This window comes from Protopterus annectens, chromosome 3.part1 (assembly GCF_019279795.1).
Source record: "Protopterus annectens isolate FY-2018-M chromosome 3.part1, PAN1.0, whole genome shotgun sequence".
NCBI classification, from domain to species: Eukaryota; Metazoa; Chordata; order Ceratodontiformes; family Protopteridae; genus Protopterus; species Protopterus annectens.
In genome coordinates, this window is record NC_056732.1 from 1,332,738,449 (window position 1) to 1,332,762,663 (window position 24,215).

At 42.2% G+C, this 24,215-nt stretch overlaps 1 protein-coding gene across 1 annotated transcript in view; it reads right to left on the minus strand.

Annotated features, from left to right (window-relative positions):
* MCMDC2 (minichromosome maintenance domain containing 2) overlaps nucleotides 1-24,215 on the minus strand; it is a gene marked incomplete at its 5' end in the record, with an annotated part of 2,309,393 nt that overhangs the window by 1,360,175 nt on the left and 925,003 nt on the right. The window contains 1 exon segment of the mRNA XM_044067368.1: nucleotides 15,314-15,442. Coding sequence (XP_043923303.1) covers nucleotides 15,314-15,442 — 129 coding nt within the window.

The following is a 24,215-nucleotide window of genomic DNA, read 5'->3' on the forward strand; positions in this document are numbered from 1 at the left end:
ACCACTTATATAAGGCAGAAACCGAATATCAATGAAGTGAAACTACCCCCACTTATCACTGGCTATGCAGGAATTCTAACAAGCACTAAATTCTAACAAGAATTAACTGAAAAAACAGAGCCACAACTTCCAGCTAGATAGTATTCAATGCAACACAAATAAATCAATTTAAGTGCTGTATTATTTGAAAAAAGTGCAAAAAAAGATTTACTTAAATTCACTTATACGTCCAGTTGATTGCAGGTAGGTCTTAGCCTGCCAAAGCTCAGAGTTTAAGCAGAAGATAATCCCAAATGTACCACATACACAAGGCAGAAACAGAATATCAATGAAGTGAAACTGCCCCCACTTATCACTGGCTATGCAGGAATTCTAACAAGCACTAAATTGTAACAAGCATTAACTGAAAAAACAGAGCCACAGCGTCCAGCTAGATAGTATTCAATGCAACATAAATAAATGAATTTAAATGCTGTATTATTTGAAAAAGTGCAGATAAAGATTTACTTAAATTCACTTATATGTCCAGTTGATTGCAGGTAGGTCTTAGCTAGCCAAAGCTCAGAGTTTAAGCAGAATATAATCCAAAATGTACTACTTATATAAGGCAGAAACCGAATATCAATGAAGTGAAACTACCCCCACTTATCACTGGCTATGCAGGAATTCTAACAAGCACTAAATTCTAACAAGCATTAACTGAAAAAACAGAGCCACAACTTCCAGCTAGATAGTATTCAATGCAACACAAATAAAACAATTTAAATGCTGTATTATTTGACAAAAAAGTGCAGATAAAGATTTACTTAAATTCACTTATACATCCAGTTGATTGCAGGTAGGTCTTAGCCGGCCAAAGCTCAAAAGACTTCCTGATGTACTTCACAAAGTCACAGAAATGTATCTAGGCATGTCTCTTTATGGTAATGCCATTACCTGAGGCTTTCAAAACCCTTCCATTGCCTTAGATATTATGTGCATCAACATGTTGGAAAAGAACTGTAGGGTGGCCAAATGCAAGTTCTAGGTTTTCTTGCCCTTTTCAGAAATTACATGGAAAGGGATTTGGAAAGTTCCTGAGTCAAATCCCGCTGAAATCTTGTGATGCATGTCAAGTAATTATGCACTCTCAAAGCAAAGGTAGATGAACCATGCACCTGCTTTGCAAACTTGTCCAGTGCCCTGGACTTTCTGTTAGGGGGTGGAAAGAAGATCTCTTTTACACTAGCTCTTTCCTCATGGTTGCTGCCACTACCATTGAATCAACAGCTGGACCCTTGCTCAAGTGCTGAAAGTCCCTTAGAGATTCTAAATATTTGTCCAGTTTGTGGGGAATTGGTTCAGCCACATCTTTCTCCTTCTATGCTCGCTTGGAGAAAATATCCACCATCTCATCTGCTGGAGGAATCACCCAAGATGTAGTTTGGCCAGATCTGAAAGCCTCAACAACACAGACTTCTCTTGGGAGGGGCTTTGGTGAACTACCCACCTTTCTGTTTCAAAGGTTCAAGGATCTCTCTGAATAACACATCCCCAAGGGGGATCTGGGGGACTCTGCCCCTTCACTGGAGTCAGTGTCTTCAATTAATGACTCCTGAGGTGAATCAATGAGTCTTATTTTACACGAATGCTTCCAAGGAGTCTCCACAGTGGAATATTCTGGAGAGGACTCTGAAGAGTTCTGGTAGTGGTCAATACTGGCTGTCTCAAGGCTCAATGGACCCAGTTATCCTGATAGGACTAGATGAGCAAGAAGGACCCAAGGGTACTCTATGGGGGATGGGTGGAACCAAGTGAGTGAGAGAAGTTTGTCATCCAATAAGGAGCATGCTCTCTCAACAGCCTTGAACACTGAAGCAGGGGGGGACCTGAAATTCTGCCCAGCTAGGTTCTGAGGTTGACGTTGGAACTGAGCTGTCCACTGCCAAGACTCCTAAAAGGAAGAGACAGCTCTAAAAATGTCAGAATCAAGCCAGTTCTACATCCAGTGCTGACATTTCAGCCCCAATATCCTTCTGAATCCAAGGCAGCTAGAACTTGTCAGATCAGAGTTAGTGCTGAAGTAGAAGAAATCCAAGTCTTCATATCTGACACAGACAAACCTGTAATGTTCAAATCTGAAAAACAGATCAGAGTAGGCGCTCCAATGTGACTCAAGCTTAATGCCAAGAAATGTATAGTTATCCTCTTTGGAAAAAACATGTACCCATGAACTACCACATATGTGTCAGGACACTAAACATCGAAAGTGTGATGAGAGACTTAGGGACACAAGTGGACAGTGGTCTCACTTTCGATAACCACATCACCACAACAGTCAGGAAATCCTTCTATGTGGCACACCTCATCACTAAGGGCTTTTCATCCAGAAAAAAGGAGGTCATTGTCCCACTGTACTCATCCCTTATTAGACCCATTATAGAGTATAATGCCCCATTTGGTATGTACCTCACAAGACATCTGCAACAGCTGGAAAGGCCACAGAAATACCTCACTAAAAGAATCACAGGCCTAAAGCAGATGCCATATGCTGACCATCTAAATAAACTCCAGCTATACTCTGTGGCATATCATCTACTCAGAGACGATCTCTGCTTAACATACAAGGCCATGTCAAACCCTGAGCTGTTGGACATGTTCCACTTAAAGAAGTCCCAATCCCTCAGAGCCACACACTCCAGGGATTTAAACCTTATCATCACAATGAACAAAACATGCTGGAGGGATAGACTCCCCATACTCTGGAATAGACTGCCCATACATGTCAAGCAGAGTGCCTCATTGGCCCTCTTCAAAAGGAACCTTGATGATTGGATGGGAGATAGAAAATTCACCCCGGGGATCATGTCAGTTGCCCTGCTAGACAGGGGTCCAGAGAAGTAAATACTGTGGGAAAAAATTTCCAGGGAATTGTTATGGCTAGGCTTGCATAGGCCTTAGAGCCTATAGCCTAGTACCAACCTATGAACCTATGAACCTATGACTAGAAGATGGAGCTAAGCTCCTGGATCCTACTAAGAGCATGCATCAGTCACAGGCCACACATTTTTTTTTAAACCTGAAGGTTTATCTATCCAAAGATGTTAAAGTAGTAAGTATAAAACAAAAAAAAAACCCTCAGTTGTGGACAACCCATGCCTGAGCAACAGAGATCCACCTCTGTAGCAAAGGAGCAGCAAATGAGATCTGATGTAATGTCAGGGTCTGCAGGAAGTTATGGGTAAGGGGAGAAGGCTGAGGTTTGGATCCAAAGTCTTGAGTCACCAAAGTCAGATATGAGGTCAGATCCAAAGACCATCCATTGAGGAACAGACGGAAGAGACAACATCAGATCTAAAGCTTTAGCTGCTGTGTCAGGTTTGGAAAGACTGTATACAAACATAAAAAAATGAGGAAATTTCTATCCTATCTGTTTGTGTACGGGCAGCTAGCTGAATATCAGGAAAACTACAGGCAGTAACACACACTTTCTCCAAAGCTAACAGAAGTGGAGGAATGGGTGAAGGTTCTGGAACAGCTCATAGTATTTTTCTGAGGGACTTGAGAAGCCTCAGTGTTCTCCCACTGAAAATACTGGCACATTCAGGAAATAGTCACACAAAAAGAGAAACTCCCACAAGCAGATTCAGAAACTGAGCTCTCCTTTAAGTCTGAATCAGAAATCTGAGGAGAAAACACAATATCTGTCCCTTCATTTTCCTGTCCAGATTAAAAATCTTGAATCTCTTCAGGAAAAAAGATATCCCTGTTTCTTTTACCAGGCACTACTTAATAAGAAGTATTAGTAGCCTGAATTAAACCCCGAGCCAGACCCAGTAAACTACTTCTCTAAGGAAATTTGAGGAGGATTAGACACATTTTTAATCTTCTATTTCTTTTTAACATGAAAACTGGGGCCAACAGTGTTATTAATGGCAGCAGTTTCCCCAGGGATGACCACAATGCTCTGATACAACAGGGAGGCCTTCCCTGTTCCCTCTCCCATGACTGACAACAGTAGCTCTCCCTTGTCTACCGAGGGAGACCCCAACAGCCACTGAGGATTTGGCTAACCCCAGGTCCACAGTGGCTGTAGGTGCTACACCAAAGTGATCCACGTTAAAAGATGAGTTATCTGAGCTAAAACGAATAGCCACAGCAGAGTCACCTATCTGGGGCTGAGGCAAAATGCTAGCCTGCTGAAGTGGCAAAGGCTGTTTGTTTATCTTTTTCTTTTTGTGCCTAGAAGAAGGGCTGACCATGGGACCGACAATTTCTTCCATGCTCAAGACAAGAATGATGCCTCTATCTTGGGTAAAACAATCAGCAAAAGCTGGTAAAATATAAAAGTCACTTTTTCATACAAAAACACAGTAAAAAGCCCTTTAAAACACTTTTGCAGCCACAAAAAGTAAAATCAACACAATTTCTCTGCAGAAAACAATTACTTTAAATAACTTGTAAACTTAAAGGACAAAAGAGTGCTCTCACTTAAAAGTACAAAACAGTGTCATAACAGTTCATTGAAACACAAACTCATACCTTTAAAATAACTTTCTTGAACAGAGAAGTGTTATTAAATAAACATTTTTAATAGAAGTTTTTCCCCCAAAGGAAATGTATCTGTACAGCAAAGGAGCATTAGCAGACAGTCGATCCTCAAAAGCCTCAGGGGATCATACTCTTCGGCAGCAGGAAAGTTCTGAAGGTCCTGGTACTCAAACCTGCCTTTTTAGTCAGCTCAACTTGAGCTGATTGAAGCTCTGGAAGCTTGCCAGCTGTTATATCCTCTGCAATATATAACCCCATATAGCTACAGTTACTGCAGCAGGGATCAATATGATGAACATCAGAAGAAACCAGATGACACAAATCAAATTTCTACTCATGGGAAGAAAGTGATGCCAAAATCTTACTCATACTTTCACAGTTAGCTAAGACAAACTTCAACATATGATCCTGACAAATGAGAATTCTAAAAATTAAAGTTGCAGAGGCGTACATTTTTCCCTAAACTTATCAAAAGTCTTCTCATCCTTGACAGAAGGAAAGAGATTAGTATTATCAAAATGTTTAGCAGCAATTAGGTTAGGTCTGGGATTAGTGTATATAAATTTAAAAGACTGAGGAACTTTATGGACTCTATCTGCTTTTTTAGGGGTAGCAGACCAATTGTCAGTGAAACCCTAGGTTGTAATAAAAACATCCTCTAAGGTAGTCAGAACTGGGGGAATATGAGAAGGTTTTGGAAATTCCGGTTGTAACAAATCATAATATTTTCTGAGGACCTGAGAAATCTCAATGTTTTCCCAATAAAAAAAATCAGTTCATTCCAGAAAAAGTATTAGGGAAAGAGAATCTTTCACAGGGACTATCAGGTACTACACAGTCAGTCGAAACCCAATTTAAAAATATATACAAATATTGCTTCAAGACTCATTCACTGAAATATCAGCAAAGGCAGGCTGTCCATGACTACTTTCTCTGAATCTAAATCAATATCATTCCCACCAAAAAAATGTGGCCTACTTTGCAGAAACCAAAGATTCCTCACCTCTTTCTCTAGAATCTCACTTTCCCAGGCTTATCTCCTCCCTAACCTCTTCTATTGCTCTCAGATTCTTACTAACCTACAGTCCTCTCTGCTATCTAAACTTGAAATCACATATAACAATGTTCCTAGATTTGCAGCTAAAAAAAAAAGTAATCTCTGGTATCCCCGAAGTCTCAAACAACCCACTAAACAAGTATAGTGGGTCCAAAAATAAAACAGTGTAAGAAACTTCTCTGTGTAGAAGATTTTCAGTCCGTATATCTCTAGTTAATCACTGTATATTAATCAGATCAGACAATAGTCTTAAGTAAAAAAAATATATATATAATATGAACTATTGTACAGAATTACTAAGTATTCGAAAGTAATCCAAGCAAGGCAGGCAGTCTGTTTCCAGTCAAAAATCCTTTAAGTACACAGACAAGCGATCCAAGTAAAACAAATTTAACAGAGTAATAGTTTCCTCACAAGCTTTCTAAATATATATATATATATATATATATATATATATATATACTTTTTATCAGGCAAGGGAGTGGTTTATTGTGCTGTAAAACAAAGTGTTATTGGTACATGTGTTAAATTCACATCCCTTTCCCCATCAGTGTGACATTCGAGCTGGCCCTGCCCTACTTAGTAGCTGTCATAATAATATACCCTTATGTACTTTAAATAAAATTTATAATTTATAATGATGTGGTACCTCTTATTTAACCAGATTATTAAGTCTGTGATTTTATCCAAGACAATATACTACATGGCTGGAAGTATATCAACCTTAGTCCATTTAGCAATCAAAAAAATATATATAAATATACGCATATACACTTTGCATGTAAAAAATCAATTGTAAAAATCATATTTTATTTTCATAACCTATTGTTAACAAAGATCATTTTCATCCTTCTAGACTTCTTCAGGTCTGTGTACAAGAACCCTAAAAACTATCTATACAAATATTATTGTATAATTAGCAAGTATTGTTATTACACATCATTTTGAATAAAGTAGAAAAAAAGAAAACAAGAAAAAGAAAAAATAATAAGAAAAAATGTATGATGGAAACAACATTAGAAGTTATGTACCTACCATAACGTTCCATGTTAGTTGTCTTCTCTCGCCTTCTTTCTTGCTGGATGGGTTCGGAGCCGATCCGCACTTGCTAAGCTCGAGAGTCACTTTTACCAGCTCAAGGCAGCCCCATATCCCATGATGCAAGGCGGTAATTACCCAGATCTCGTTTGGTATCTAGAGGAAAAACTGCCTATAAAAACTTTCCACTAAGGAAAGAGAAACACTAACCTGAAAAGGCTGTAATGGAAACCAGGTAATCAAGGACAAGAACTATCTGGTGTCCAAGGAAGAAGAATCTTCCAGAGAAAAGGGGAGATCAAGGTCTGTCCAGGCTAGGGGGGGAGGGAGGGACGAAGAAGAAAGGCGAGAGAAGACAACTAACATGGAACGTTATGGTAGGTACATAACTTCTAAATGTTAAGTTGTCAATCTCTTCATTCTTGCTGGATGGGACCGCGTCCCTAGCACCTCTATCCCGGGTGGCTCAATGGAACAGACTCTTGAGAACTGTGGAACCAAAGCTTGCCCTATCCCTGGGGGCCAAATCCAATTTGTAATGAGAAACAAAGGTATGAGGAGTGGCCCAAGTGGCTGCTGCACAAATAGTATCTAAGGGCAGCCTAGCCTGAAAAGCTGTAGAAGTGGCTAGGCCTCTTGTGGAATGTGCTTTAGGTTTTGAGCTGAGTTGTTTGCCCCTGAGTTGATAAATGTCAGAAATGGTGGAAGATAGCCATCTGGATAAGGTCACTTTAGAAACAGGGAGACCTTTTTTATTTTCAGCATAAGAAAGGAAGAGTTGATCAGATTTCCTAAATTGCTTCGTTCTGTCCAAGTAATATCTAAGTTGGCAGTGAACATCAAGGTAATGCAATTTTTGTTCCGCCCTGTTAGAATAATTTGGAAAAAATACAGAAAGATCAATGGATTGGTTTAAATTTGTCTTAGAAGCAACCTTGGGCAAAAAGGATGGATTGGTTCTCAAGGATACCCTGTCCTTGTGGAAGACCAAATAAGGGGGACGAACAGATAGGGCATGAAGTTCCAACACTCTTCTAGCCGAGGTAATGGTGACCAGAAAGAGTGTCTTCCAAGAAAGAAACTTTAATGAACATGAAGCAGCCAGTTCGAAAGGGGGAAGTATCAAGGATGCCAGCACTAAATTTAGGTCCCACTGTGGTGGAGGATCCCTAACAGGGGCTTTAGAAGGAACACCTTTAAGAAAGGCTTTACAAAGCTTGTGGGACATAATGTTGTGGTCTGCAAACCCGACATGAAAGTTGGAGATTGCTGCCAACTGAACTTTGACTGTGGAAGAGGAAGAACCTGAGTGAAAAATTTCCGCTAGAAAATCCAAGACTGACTGAACCAGGGCAGTAAAGGGATCTACGTTCTTATCTTTTGCCCACAGGGAGAAGCGTTTCCACTTACTAGAGTAAATCCTCCTGGTAGAGGACTTAAGAGAAGCTACTATAATGTCTCTAACGGGGTTAGAGATCATAGGAAGCCTGGCTAAGGAAGGAAGTGGAGCAACCAAGCTGTGAGGTTGAGGGAAGGAACGGAGCGGTGCAGTTGACCCGACTGGTGGGTCAGAAGATCTGGCACTGGGTCCAGATGCCAAGGCTGCACCAAGAGATGGCGATAAAGGAACGGGAACCAAATTTGTCGAGGCCAGTAAGGAGCAATGAGAATCAGTTTGGCTCTCAAAACGGACGCTTTCTGGAGTACCTGTGGAATCAATGGAAAGGGGGGAAAAGCATAAAGAAGTCCCTGGGGCCAATCTTGGGAAAGAGTGTCTCTGGGGTGATGGCCCGGAAGTGGGAAGAGAGAAGTCTGGGCATTTGCTGTTTGGAGGAGTAGCAAAAAGATCGCAGCATGGGCGGCCCCACGTCTGAAAAATCTCTTCCACTATGGATTGCTTGAGAGACCACTCGTGAGGCATGAGTATAGCTCTGCTCAATCTGTCCGCTATTATGTTGGTATTGCCAAAGTCTGAGAGCCTCGGATAGGACTTGGTTCCACCCTGCTTGTTGATGTACCACACCACGGACATGTTGTCCGTGTGAACTGCAATAGTTCCTAAGGGAAGAAAGTCGTTGAGGGCACTGCTCTCATCTCTAGGACATTTATGTGCAGGTGGTATTCGAACGGTTGCCACGTGCCATGAACCATCCAGCCCTGAAAATGCCCCCCACCCGATCAGGAGGCATGTGACCATGGCTACGGTGCCGGGGAACAAATGGTCTGCCCTGATGGACTAGGAGAGGAAATCCACCAGGATAGATGGTTCTTGCAGGTCTGTGTCACTAGGATCTTGTGACGCATGGGAAGCTGCTGGAAGAACCATTGTGTGAACAACATCCATTGTAGAAGACGCATATAAAAATGGGCCAGAGGAAGAAGTGTGATGGCAGCAGCCATGAGGCCCAACACTTTCAAAACCAGCCTTGCTTGTACCTTTTTGCTGGCAAGGATGATTCAAACGTGGTTTTGGATATCTAGGATTCTCTGACTTGTTAGGTTTGCTGACATCAGTAGTGTCTAGATTTGCCTATAAAGGTAATAGATTGGCAGGGCGATAAGGAGGACTTTTCGAAGTTTACCGAAATTCCCAATTGACTGCAGAGACGTAGGGTGTAGTCTCTGGCTCGGATGAGTTGATGCCTGGTGGTGGCTGAGAGACCACTGCCATGCATTTGGTGAACACTCTGGGGGCTGTAGTGAGACCAAAGGGCAGGGCAATGAATTGAAAATGACTGGTCCCCAGCCGAAAGTGGAGAAACCTTCTGGAGTCTGTGGATTTTTATGTGATAGTATGCATCCTGAAGGTCTATAGAGCACATCCAGTTGTCTTTGCCCAGAAAGGGCAAAATCGATTGAAGTGTGACCATCCGAAATCACATCTTTTTGACAGACTTGTTTAGTCTGCTGAGGTCTAATATTGGTCTCCAGTCTCCCGTCTTTTTGGGGACCAAAAAGAACCTTGAGTAGATTCCGGACTCTAAATGATCTTTTGGTACTGGCTGGATGGCTCTTTTCCTTAGAAGCTTTGACACCTCTAATCTTGCAATTTCCCTTAGACCGGGTGGTATGTCTGGAAGGGAACCTTTTTGAGGGAAGGGGCTTTCCTCGAAAGGAATCTTGTAACCCTCGGATATGATCGACTGTACCCATTTGTCTTGAGAGAGGGAAAGCCAGGCTTCTGGGTACAGCGACAATCTTCCCCCGACTGCCTCCAAGGGTGGGCAGTCGGGCAACACCTCAGGGATGCTGGAAGGGCTTGTCAGAGAGAGGCTCTCTGGAGCCCTGGTTCTGCGGACCCCCTCTGCCTCTAGGGTGGCGTTATTATTACCCCCTCTGCCTCTGGGGGTAAACTGACCACGCATCAGGCGTGACTCTTTGTGATTTGAACCACATTTTCCCTCCCTTCTGACCTTTGGGGTAAGGTCTAGAAGGAGTGGAGAAACGGACTCCTACGGCAGAAAGAGTCTTGCCATCTTGCTCACACCTGGTCAACGTGTCCTTCACCTGAGGGCCAAACAAAGTTGACCCATCATAGGGAGAGTTTGTCTGCAAAATTACAGAGCCGCATCCAGGACTGACGCCTGAGAGCCACTCCTGTGCCTGCAGCTCTACTCGCCCCATTGGCTGCATAAGAAATGAGCCGCATGGAGGAGTTGGTTATGGAGTTAAGGATTCCCAGCTGAGAAGCAATCTTTTCCTGAGCCCCTGCTGCTGAAGGATCCTGTACTACTTCACCTAATTCTTTAAGGATGTCCCTTTGAAGTCTGGTGAAGTGACATAAATAATTCAGCGAACGCATAGCAAAGGTCGTTGAGGAAAACATCCGCTTACCATACCTGTCTATAGTCCTGGATTCTTTGTTAGGAGGATGGACTGGTACAGAAGGATCTGCAAGTTCCTTCTTAGTGGCGGCTGCCACCACCATGGCATCAACCGGGACACCTTTAGTAAGAAACTGCTTTTCTGGGGCGTAATAAATTTTGAAGGTCTCCTAGGGACTGGTTCCACGAATCAGGAGATGCCCACGCTATGACCTCCATAAGAAGGTCGAAAGGCGGAGACATCCAGGAGGTGGAGGGTCGAGATCCAAAGGGCTCCAGGTATACCGATTCATCCTCGGAGGGGTTAATGGAGGGCTAGTTCCCCCTCTGTTTCAGGAGCTCAAGGATGTCTGAAAAGGAGACATCCTCAGAGGGAGATCTTGGGACCCACTCATCTAAATCGGTATCTGATGTTGTAGACTCAGGGGAGTCTAAATGCTTCCTCTTGCAGGTCCTCTTATGCGGGGGTTCACCTGAAGGATCAGGAGAAACCTCGGAAGAGGAAGTCCTTCCCAATGGGGAAACCTGGGGCGATGGATCTCTGGGTCCAGGAGCAAGAGAGCGGGAAGAGGCATCTACAGGCACCATAGAGGGAGGAGCTAAAGGAACCGACTGCTGGCTAAGCTCTGGGGCTAGCACACTCCTCATCACCTCAAAGGCTCCCTCCCAGGGAGAGCTGAGAGATCAAGAAACAGGGATCCCTGGTCCCACCGAAGGGAAGGCTCTGAAGCAGATGTTGGGGAACTCATCAAGGTCAAACTCCGAGAGGGAGAATATCCCTCCAAGGAAGGTCTCAAGGAGGAGATAGGAGGAGAAGGAGCGAACGAAGGGTGTAGTGGTCGGCTCCGACACACACACAGTCACGGTACCAATAATCTCGGCTCCGAGCTCTGTAGGAGAGTCGGGATGTATAATAGCTGACGTCTGATGAGATGGCCTATGGAGCATCTGGGCTAGTGCCTGTGACTTTAATAGCCTACTTACCACTCTCTAAATCATGGTCTGAAAGCCTGGAAGACCTCAATGATCGATGGGGCTCCGGCTCGAAAGCAAGGGGGATGCTGGAGCCGAGTGAATAGATTCCAAAGAAGGAGATCTAGACCTCTTTTGGATGGAGCTATCGGGGAACGCTCGCCCAGCCGGAGAGCCGAGACATGCTTCGACGCTGGGGTGTTGGCTCAGACGGAGCCGACACTGGTGCCGGTGCCGATCGGCGCCGCACAGAAGCTTCCAACAAGGAAGGATCAGCTCCAGAGACGGATATGTCGACCCGGCGGAGGACTCTCGGTAGTCGGAACCAAAGACCACAGACTTGGACACCAAGCCTGGGTCTTGGGTGGCTTAGAGAGCCGGGACCTCTGTTAAGCAGACCCCTAAGGATCAACTTATTTTGACCCTCTGGCTGAAAGAATGACATATAGCACAGGAGTCACTGCAGGGTGAAAGCCCAGGCAATAATCACAAAAGTGTGACCGTCTGTCAGAGACATCTTCTGACAACCCTAGTATCTTTGGACATATCTAGGTGTGTAAACACACACACCAATCAGTCCAAACAAGACACTAACAACTAAAAATATATTAATAATAACTAACAAAATAGTTATAAAGTAAAGTGACACAACACACACACACACACCTGAGGGAATCCTGACAGGAACTGTGAGGGTGGGAAAGGCCTAAGGCCCAAAAAACTAAACTAAAGAACTAGGACAAAAAGGGGTATGGAGCTAAGTGAAAGTACTCTGAGGAAAGAATGGATACTAAAGGGACCAACAATTAGGATTTTAGGCTCTTAAAACCTGACAAAAGCTAGAAAAATATCACTTACCAGGAGCTGGGATGACCTCATTGATGGGTAATTACCGCCTTGCATCATGGTATATGGGGCTGCCTCGAGCTGGTAAAAGTGACTCTCGAGCTTAGCAAGTGCGAACCCATCCAGCAAGAATGAAGGCGAGATTGACAACTTAACATTATATAGTTAAATTAAAACTGATTTAAACATGGTATTTAAATACAACTGGTAGAATAAAATAAAATAAAATAAAATTAGTCACGTAAACAATGTGGCAATTTTCTAAGTTCCAGTACACTTTTAATTGAACAGTAGTAGTTTAGTCCAGGCTTCCTAAAAGAGTTCAGCTTTAATTGCCACATGAGTTCATGTTTCTCCAGAATATTCAGGATGTCTCCTTCAAGATCACCCATGTCTATGCGATCCAGGATCTGGAACTTAAAACCTGTGTGTCTTTTATGAAGAGAAAGGTGTTTGGCTAGTGTATTATTTTTACATCCAGAGCAGATTTCTGACAGATGACATGAAATCCTATGCTTAAGTTTATTTACAGTCTTGCCCACATAGAATGCATGACATTCATTGCACTGTGCCCTGTAAATTACTTTTGTAGTGTTACAGTCACCCCCTGCACTGGTCTTAATGATTTTCTTCAAATAAGGGCAATAAAAACTATCACCTTGCTATATAAATATACAAAATGTACAATTAGCTTCACATCTTTTAGTGTTTCTCTTATATGGTCTAGGTTTAAATTCAACAAAACTTCTAATGTTCCTAGCCTTCCTATAAACAAAGGAAGGGGCTTCACCTAAGATGTTAATCAGAGAAGGGTTTCCTGTGACAATGGACAAGTTTTCTTCAATAACTTTTTTGATACTGTGATAATCCAAAGTGTATGTCAGGATGCAGCTATTTTTGCATTTGTTATTCTCTGTAGAATTTCTTAACATTCTCCTACTAGGGAGGTTGAGTGAAGGTGCTTCAGTCCTTTTCAGTTCTATAATGGGTTCCACAATGTTTTTTAACATCTGACTTTCATAGCCTCTCACTAGAAAATCATTCTCTAAGTTGTTCAGGTTTCTCAAAAATGTTTCCATCTCTGTGGTAATTCTAGCTAATCTATAGCCCTGGGACTTCACTACATTATACTTGTTTTTTGTGGGACGTAGACCTTTACTGTGGAGTAATAAGTTAACCCTTGTTGGTTTTCTGAATAGATCAGTGGTAATTCTGTTATTGTTGGTGTCCTTAGAAATCTGCATATCTAAGAAAGTTTTTTTACATGGAAAGTATGGAAACATGCATATAGTTATATATATATTTTGATTTCTAAATTGACTAAGGTTGATATATTTCCGGCCATGTAGTATACTGTCTTGGATAAAATCACAGACTTAATAATCTGGTTAAATAAGAGGTACCACATCATTATAAATTTTATTTAAAGTACATAAGGGTTATATTATTTTGACCGCTACTAAGTAGGGCAGGACCAGCTCGAATGTCACACTGATGGGGGAAGGGATGTAAATTTAACATGTGTACCAATAACACTTTGTTTTACAGCACAATAAACCACTCTCTTGCCTGATAAAAAGTATATATATATATATATATATATATATATATATATATATATATATATATATATATATATATATTTAGAAAGCTTGTGAGGAAACTATTACTCTGTTAATTTTGTTTTACTTGGATTGCTTGTCTGTGTACTTTATTTTCAACTGGAAACAGACTGCTTGCCTTGCTTGGATTACTTTTGAATACTTATAATTCTGTACAATATTTCATATTTTATATATATATATATATATATATATATATATATATATATATATATATATATATTGACTTAAGACGAGTTTAAGTTCGTTACTTCTACTGCTATTGTTTTATCTGATTAATATACAGTGATTAACTAGAGATATATGTACTGAAAATCTTCCACACAGAGAAGTTTCGTACACTGTTTAGATTTGCAGATAACATGCCACGAAAAGTACACCACTGTCACGCTATTCAAACACTTAGTTGGTTAGAATTTCCTAACCAACTCTTACTTACTCAACTACTTATCATCCACTCTATCCTAAACAAAACATCCTCTTGCCCTAGCATACCCTCTCTTGTCTCCCTCTATATCCCAATACGCACCCTTAGAAGTTCACACCAAGGACTCTTACAGATTCATAAACCTAAAAAATCACTAGGACAAAACCTCTATAGGACCATCCTGCTCTAACATGGAATAAGCTTCCCACTTCCCTTAGAAATATCACCCATGCACATGTATTCAAGACAACCCTCAAAAATCACCTATTCAGTGCTTGGATATGTAACTGCAATCACCCCACTTAATCTTCCTTTCCTTTTTCCCCTTCACTATCCCCCCACCCCATTTTCGGTTACCACTTCTTCCTCTCCCAATTATTTACTACTTATTCTAATTTTCTGCTTATTACAACTATAACTATTGACTGCTCCCTATACCCCCTTCAAATTCCTGGCCCTCATATTATGCTAAATCTCTCTCTCTCTCTCTTATACCTTTCTCTTTAAATCCCCCCTTACCCTGTTTCTTGTCTACCTCATGTCTATGAATCTAACACTAGACCCTCAATAATGTTTCTACTCTCATTTGCCACTTTGTTTTTACTAACCACCTCAATACTCACTTCTAATTTAGTTTGCCCCACTTGCTGAATTCTTTAACATGTTCTAAAATTGTTCACCCGTTTAAATGATTGTTCATACTTCTTACTCTACTTATTTTATTTTGCAATGCTTCCCAAAGCTGTACTGTGAATTTATTACTTGCAAAATTTAAAACTGTGAATTTCTGTATTACTTGCATAACTTTGCACTTTGGAGCTTTTCCTCCTGGGCCTCTGCTTAAAAAGGGCAAAAGCTCAGATGGACTAACCTAGTCAATAAATGTCAAATTAATAAATTCCTACCTTGAATAGAGTCCACCAACACAGAAATGCAGATGCACAAAACTAAATCAATAAATGCTAAAGTATCATTACTATATTAACATTTTTCTTACCTTTAGGTACCAGAGTTTGTATACTGTTAGCTTCCACACAAACTGTGATTTGTGAATTAGCCTCTATATGGGATAGAATGCCTATAATGCTATATAAACTTCCAATCTTCATTTTATCAGACAATTCATCTGAAACAGTAAAAAAAAAAAAAATGCAAAACAGCTAATATATATATATACATTTGTAAGTTGACATTTTCCATGACCAAAGCTCAGATAAGACTGGTAAAAATAATTATCTTTTTCTAAACTTTTAATAGTGTCATTAATTATGGTGTACAGTTTTTTTTAACCTAACATGATATTGTTTGAAAGCTTATCTTGCAGCAGGACATAACACAAGACAAACTCCAACTACATTATCATTTTCAAACTGGAATGTAGAGTTCGAATGGAAAAATGATAACATCAACAAGCAAAGGAGAGTAGTATTGCTGGGAGTGAATTCATCCTCAGGTCTTGGTGAGTACCTTCATGAGGTGGACCGTGTTTTTACAAAAATCTCACCAAGACAACATTGATAAACTGTATGTTATATCTAGAGATGTCTTCTTCTTCTTCTTTCGGCTTTTCCCGGTTAGGGGTCGCCACAGCGGATCACCTTGTCCGCACATTGAATGGCAGTGGAGTTTTACAGTGTCGAGTTGCCAGCCCGGTGCCCAACCTTCCACAGAAGGCACACTCACACGCACACCTAGGGCCAATTTAGAGTGTCCAATCCACCTGCAGCATGTCTTTGGGATGTGGGAGGAAACCGGAGCACCCGGAGAAAACCCACGCGACCACAGGGAGGACATGCAGACTCCGCACAGAAGGCACCCCAGCTGAGGATCGAACCGGAAAACCTCTTGCTGTGAGGCGGCAATGCTAACCACTGCACCACCGTGGCCGCCCATATCTAGAAATGTCTGAAAGGTGTAAAAAAAGAAATATGTACATGGGAAAGAAAAAATGATCTGATATGGTGAAATATTTATTCAAAGAAGAAAGCTAAATTAATCACTACAAAAAATCAGCTCCAAAGATATTGAAAGAGAAATACAGGCAAAGGCACCCAGACATGGAAAATTTCACAATACAAAAAATAAGAACAAAGGAGGAATGCAGAACAGAAGATTAGTAAAGCACAAGTTAAAAAAACTAGAAGTTGAAATTATGGATTACCTGCGAAGTGAAAGATTTAGTGTAGAAAGTCTAACACAGTTTATGTCACAGCATAATGGAACAATGAGTACCCCAAGTAAGGAGAAACAGGAGGACTTGGACACATCTGAAGAAGAAATATGGGCATGGGAAAGAAAATTAGATTTAATATGGTGCAATATTATTGCAAAGGTGAAAGCAAAACTACTAAATACAAAAAAGCAGCGCCAGTACAGTGCTGGGAAATGCCAGAAGCATGCTCCCTGGCTGTAGAATAACTGATAACTAAACAAAACATGTCTCTGATTTATGTAAGCTCACTTGCAAACTTACCACCTAAGACAGCATAGGATACCTCATCACCCAAATGGAGAAACTCTTTCACTTAGCAACATTTTCTGATGTGTGGAAGGCTTCCTAGCAAGTTTAATCACATCTAAGAGTCACATTCAGAGATTCGGTAGAAGCACAGAACTTAGGGGAGAAGTCATGCCCTGAAGTGGAGATGACAGACACTCTTGCTGAGATAGACTTCTTTAACATACACTGGAATTATTTCCTGTACCACCAGGAACCTGAGAGTATAAATCACGGCATTTTCAGCATTCATGTGTCAGTCAAGCTGTCTTGATTCTTCTTCCTTGAATGTTGCCCACAGAAACAGAACCATAAGAAAAAGAAAGACAGCATACAGGAATATTCTCAGAAAAAAAAGATTCACCATCAACTTACCCTTGCCCTGCTGAAATGAGGAGAACAGGGAAGAAGTCAATCTGTCCCATGAGACTAACAGATCAGTCTCTGAGGTTCCCCTACGAGAAGATAAGTAGACAGGAGTCCCTTATCCTCAGCTCTGTGATAAAGATGAAACTCTGATTGATGGAGTCTACCAAATGTTCATTTTCTCTAGTATGGGAACAACATTATGTGCAATGCTCCTGTATATGACCCACAAGAGTCATCATGTCTGTTCTTGTGCCACACCATGGCCTGATTAACCGACTGGAAAAGAAGGGGCTTTAGCTGCTACTCCCCATCTTGAGCTTCGACTATGGGAAATATTAATATTACGCTCATATGTATATGTGAAGGCCACTATCCAATAGTCTTCATTTTCCTAGAATAATGAAAGATCACAAGCAAGCTCTCCGACCCATTAATGAAGAATCTGTTATCAAAACCTGCAATAGGTTTAGCTGTAGAAGGGCAAGCACTACACTGAGATTAATGATAATAGTCCACCAACCTAAAATTCAGTGAGAAAGGTCTGGTAACAGTAGGTCTCTGTGGATATGATTACTTTTTAACCACTGACACTTCACTATCCACTGCAACATCCTCATCCTCAAGCATGTAAAGAAAACTGTGAAGATTATAGCCACTATGAGGCTCAAGAAGCACAGGAGGGTCCAAGTTTGGACCTTTTATTTAAACTTCAACCAAATTGTTAAGGTTGTGACTTCTACAACCCTATCTATGGGCAGAAATCATTGATTGTGAAGATTCCCCAACTCTGTTGAAATAAAGAAAATCTGCTGAGCTGAAACCATAGACAAACTTATTTCATTTTACTGAGAACCCCCAGTGGCTACAAATGTAGATGGACTTACGCAAAGACCATGACAAGGGATTTTCTTTATAGGGCCAGCAGAAGCAAGCAAAGGTAAAAAAAATCCAAGAAGTTCCTTGTTCAACAAGGCCTCCATCACAAAGACTAGCACTTTGGTAAATATGATGGATGTGCAGGAGAAACCATATGGCAACACTTTATACTGAAACTGAAATCGATCTACAGCAAACCAAAATAACTTCCTCTATAAACCTCAGACACTGTTACACCAGAAGGTATTGATCAAGTTCAATGACGCAATTCTTTAGTAATAATAGGGTATAAACTATCAAAATTATGCTGATGACACTCAGCTCTGCCTGTCATTTGACCTTTTTTTGCATCTGCTATTAGTGCAGTGGAAGCACATCTAATTGATATTATGAAATGGACAGCTGAAAACTTCTTGCATTCAAATGCACCTAAGGTTGGGACTTTGACTATTCAGTCTTCAGCTCAGAGTTCAATGAATTAATACCATAATCCTACAAGCCAACTTGGAAATGGCATTATGTCATGTATCAATATGATGCATGTTCTGGTGGTGAAGTTTAAAATCAAAGTTTGTCTCTCTCTCACTCTCTCTCTCTTTCCTCTCTCTTTCTTTGAGACCAAGTGTAAGCTGTAGTGAGCTCCTTATTTTCCCATGTACATCTCCAGGAGTAAACACATACTTCCTGAAAATGACCTTGGTGCTGTCATTTATGCCTTTGTTTCATCAAGACTTGACTACTGCAGTTCTTTGTACCAAATGTTTCCTGCTGTTGATGTTTGTCACCTTCAGCTAATACAGAATTCTATTGCCACATTAACTATTTTTCTGAATTCATTTCATATTTTATCTGCTCCTTAGTCCATGCATTGACTATATGTTATTTTCAAAGTTTTGGTCCTGACTTGTAAGGTACTGCATAATCTGGTTCCCGCTCTGCTAAAATGACAGTTGAACCTATACTCCACTATTAAAGTTCTTAATTTCTCTGCTGCTGAATTGCATGATGTCCTTAGGGTTTGACTGGGGTCTATGCCTTTTAAGTGGCCTCCCCTAAACCTTTGGAACACCTTTTTCAGGTGATTAAAAGACTGGCCGATCAAATCTGACTTCTGTTCTTATTTGATAATTGCACATATTTAGTCAAAAATAACACCATCATGGTTAACAACAGTAACAGCTATACTCCTTCAAAGCAAACTTGTAATCATCCTAAGAACAACTGACCAATAACCAGTGGTGGCTGGTGACTTCAAAGCAAGGGACACTGCAGGAAGAAATTAAAATGATGAAGCTAAAGGAATGGGATGAATAAGAAGTTATGTACCTACCATAACGTTCCATGTTAGTTGTCTTCTCTCACCTTCTTTCTTGCTGGATGGGTTCGGAGCCGACTAAGCTCGAGAGCTAATTTTACCAGCTCGAGGCAACCCTATATCCCATGATGCAAGGCGGAGACTACCCAGATCTCGTTTGGTAGCTAAGGAAATCAGGAATATATTCTTCCAACTGTAGATGAGGAAGTAAAAGTAACAATACTAAAAATGACAATCATAAACATCATAATCCTCTAGAAAGGATCAACCTAATCTAGTGATACTAGAGGCTGATTAGCTAGAAAAAGGATAAAAACCTCTTAATAGGAGAGGCATAATCTTCTCGGTCTGACCAGGCTAGGGGGATGGAGGAAGAAAGAAGGCGAGAGAAGACAACTAACATGGAACGTTATGGTAGGTACATAACTTCTTAATGTTAAGTTGTCAATCTCGCCTTCATTCTTCTGGATGGGACAGCCCCTAGCACCTCTATCCTGGGTGGCTCAATGGAACAGACTCTTGAGAACGGTGGAACCAAAATTCGCTCTGTCTCTGGAGGCCAAGTCTAATTTGTAATGTGAAACAAAGGTATGAGGAGAGGCCCATGTGGCTGCTGCACAAATAGTGTCTATTGGAAGTCTAGCTTGAAAAGCTGTCGATGTAGCTAGAGCTCTGGTAGAATGGGCTTTTGGCTTAGAAATCAACTCTTTGCCTCTGAGCTGATAAATGTAAGTAATCACAGAAGACAGCCATCTAGATAAAGTCACCTTAGAAACTGGAAGGCCTTTCCTGTTCTCTGCATAGGATAGAAACAGTTGATCAGATTTCCTAAAAAGTTTAGTTTTGTCCAAATAATATCTAAGCTGGCGGTGAACATCAAGACAATGTAATTTTTGTTCCGCTCTATCAGAATAATTCGGGGAAAAAGACTGGAAGATCAATGGATTGATTTAAGTGCCACTTTTGGTAAGAAAGAGGGATTAGTCCTTAGAGATACTCTGTCTTTGTGGAAGATTAAGTAGGGAGGACGAATGCAGAGAGCATGAAACTCAGATACTCTCCTGGCAGAAGTAATAGCGACTAGAAAGAGTGTCTTCCAAGAAAGAAATTTCAACGAACAGGCAGCAGGGGTTGAAGGGGAAGAATCAAGGATGTTAAAATTAAATTTAGATCCCACTGTGGTGGGGGGTCTCTAATCGGAGGTTTAAGTAAAAAGATACCTCGAAGGAATGCCTTGCAAAGTTTATGTGACATAATGTTGTGGTCCAAAAGGCCTATATGAAAATTTGAAATGGCTGCCAGCTGAACTTTTACTGTGGAGGAAGAGGATCCTGAATGAAAAATCTCAGCTAGGAAGTCCAAGACCGAATGAATCGGAGCAGTATAGGGGTCTATGTTCCTAGCTTTTGCCCAGAAGGAGAAACGTCGCCATTTACTAGTGTAAATCCTTCTGGTAGAAGATTTTAGGGAAGCTACTATGATATCCCGGATGGGATTAGAAATCATAGGAAGCCTGGCTAAGGATGGAAGTGGAGCAACCAAGCAGTGAGGTTGAGAGAAGGTATGGATGCAGCTGCCCCAACTGGTGGGTCAGAAGATCTGGAACCTGGTCCAGATGCCATGGCTGTACCAAGAGATAACGATGTAGGAACGGAAACCATATCTGTCGAGGCCAATAAGGGGCAATGAGAATCAACTTGGCTCTCAAGGCGGCTGCTTTCTGAATTAGTTGAGGTATCAGGAAAGGGGAAAGGCATAAAGAAGTCCCCGGGGCCAATCTTGGGTTAGAGCATCTCTGGGGATGGCCTGGAAGGGGAAGAGAGAGAAGAAGTCTGGGCATTTGCTGTTTTGAGGTGTAGCGGTCGCAAAGGCAGCAAGGAAGGCCCCACTTCTGAAAAATCTCTTCTGTCACTGATTGTTTGAGAGACCACTCGTGAGGCATAAGAATAGCTCTGCTCAATCTGTCCGCTATGATGTTGGATTTCCCGGGGATATGCATTGCTATCAGAAACCGCTGAGAAGAGATTGCCCATTGCCAAAGTCTGAGAGCCTCTCGACACAGTGGATAGGACTTGGTTCCGCCCTGTTTGTTGATATACCACACTACGGACATATTGTCCGTTTGGACTGCGATAGTTCCCTGGGGAAGAGAGTCGTTGAGTGCTTGCAACGTTAAAAGCACTGCTCTCATCTCTAGAACATTTATGTGCAGATGGTATTCGAAAGGTTGCCAAGTGCCATGGACCATCCTGCCCTGATAATGCCCCCCCCCCACCTGATCAGGGAGGCGTCCGATGTAACCGTGGTGACCGGGGCAGGAGGAATAAAGGGTCTGCCCTGATGGATTTGAGGGGACGATATCCACCAGGTCAGATGCCTTTTGCAAGTTGGAGTGATTATGATCCTGTAACGCATGGGTAGTTGTTGAAAGGACCATTGGGCGAATAGCATCCATTGTAGAAGACGCATGTAAAAACGGGCAAAGGGAAGAAGTATTATGGCAGCCGCCATAAGACCCAATACTTTCAGAGCAAATCTGGCCTGAATTTTGTAGCTGAGAAGAATCACCTGGATGTGACTTTGAATGTCCAAGATCCTTTGGTCTGTTAACTTTGCTGAAAGTTGTACGGTGTCCAATTTTGCGCCTATAAAAGTAATAGATTGACAAGGCGACAAGGCAGATTTTTCAAAATTTATAGAAATCTCTAGCCCTCTGCAAATGTGAATGGTGTAATCTCTGGCCTGGAGAAGTTGATGCCTGGTGGTGGCAGTGAGGAGCCAGTTGTCTAGATATGGAAACACCTGGAATCCTTGACGTCTCAGGTGAGCCGTAACCACTGCCATACATTTGGTGAACACTCTGGGGGCTGTAGTGAGTCCAAAGGGCAGGGCTCTGAATTGGAAGTGACTGGTCCCCAGCTGAAAGCGGAGAAATCTTCTGGAGTGCCTGTGAATTTTTATGTGATAGTACACATCCTGAAGATCTATCGAGCACATCCAATTGTCCTTGCAAAGAAAGGGCAGAATGGACTGAAGCATGACCATCCAGAATCTTGATTTCTTTACAAACTTGTTTAGTTTGCTCAGATCTAATATTGGTCTCCAGTCCCCTGTCTTTTTTGGAACTAAAAAGAACCTTTAGTAGATTCCGGATCCTATTTGATCCACTGGGACTGACTGAATGGCTCTTTTTGCTAGCAGTTTTGATATCTCTAGTACTGCTAGTTCCCTTAGACCGGGTGGAACATCTGGAAGGGTTCCCTTTTGGTGAATTGGGGTTTGAATAAAGGGAATTTTGTAACCCTCGGATATAATCGACTGTACCCATTTGTCTTGAGAAAGGGAAAGCCAGGCTATTGGGTACAGTGATAATCTTCCCCCGACTGCCTCCGAAGGTGGACAATCGGGCAACATCTCAGGGATGCTGGAAGGGTTTATCAGAAAGAGGCTCTCTGCTACCCTGATTCTGTGGACCCCCTCTGCCCCTAGGGTGGCGTCTATTATTGTTATCCCCTCTGCCTCTGGGGGTAAACTGACTTCGTGCGTCAGGCGTGACTCCTTGAGATTTGCAGAACCACATTTTCCCTCCCTTCTGCCCCTTGGGGTAAGGTCTTGAAGGGGTGGAGAAACGGACTCCTACGGCAGAAAGAGTCTTGCCATCTTGTTTGCATCTAGTCAAAGTGTCTTTCACTTGAGGTCCGAACAAGGTCGAACCATCAAAAGGGGAGTTTGTGAAGGACGCCTTGAAGGGGTCTGCAAAATTAGAAAGATCCAGGACTGACGCCTTAAAGCCACTCCTGTGCCTGCGTTCTAATCGCCCATCGGCTGCATAAGAAATGAGCCACATGGAGGAGTTAACAATGGAGTTAAGGATTCCTAGCTGTGAGCTAATCTTATCCTGAGACCCAGCAGCTGACGGATCCTGTAAAACTTCTCTCAACTCTTTAAGAACATCTCTTTGAAGGCGGGTGAAGTGGCACAAGTAGTTCAGCGATCTCATGGCAAAGGTCGCTGAAGAGAAAATCTGCTTGCCGTACCTGTCCATAGTCCTAGAATCCTTGTTAGGAGGATGGACAGGTACTGAAGGATCAGCTAGTTCCTTCTTGGTGGCTGCAGCCACCACCATGGCATCAACTGGGACACCCTTTGTGAAATATTGTCTATCTGGTGGGGCCGTAATGAATTTAGAAGGCCTCCTAGGAATAGGTTCCACCGAATCCGGAGCCATCCATGCCTTCCGAGCCACTACATCCATAAGAGGGTCGAAAGGCGGAGACACCCAGGAGGTGGAGCGTCGAGATTCGAATGCCTCCAGGTATACTGACTCGTCCTCGGAAGGATTAAGGGAGGGCCAGTTCCCCCTCTGCTTAAGGAGTTCAAGGATGTCTGAGAAAGAGACATCCTCAGAGGAGGACCTTGGGGATCCCTCCGACTCATCCAAGTCAGTATCAGATGTAATAGACAGGGGAGTCTAGATGTTTCCTCTTACATGTCCTCTTGCGCGGAGGTTCACCTGACGGATCAGGAGAAGCCTCGGAAGAGGAAGATATTCCCAATGGGGAAACCTGAGGCGTTGGATCTCTGGGCCCGGGAGCAAGAGAGTGGGAAGAGACGTCAGCAGGCACTGTAGTGGGAGGAGCTGATGGAACTGCCCGTTGACTAAGCCCAGGGACTAGAACACTCCTCATCACCTCGAAGGCTCCCCCATCAGAGAGACCAAAAGGTTCCCGCTCCGAAGAGATAGGAACTCCAGGCCTCACCGAGAGGGAAGGCTCCGAGGCAGATATCAGGGCTGAGCTCACCAATGCCGAAGCCCCGAGAGGGAGAACGGGGTCAGACAAG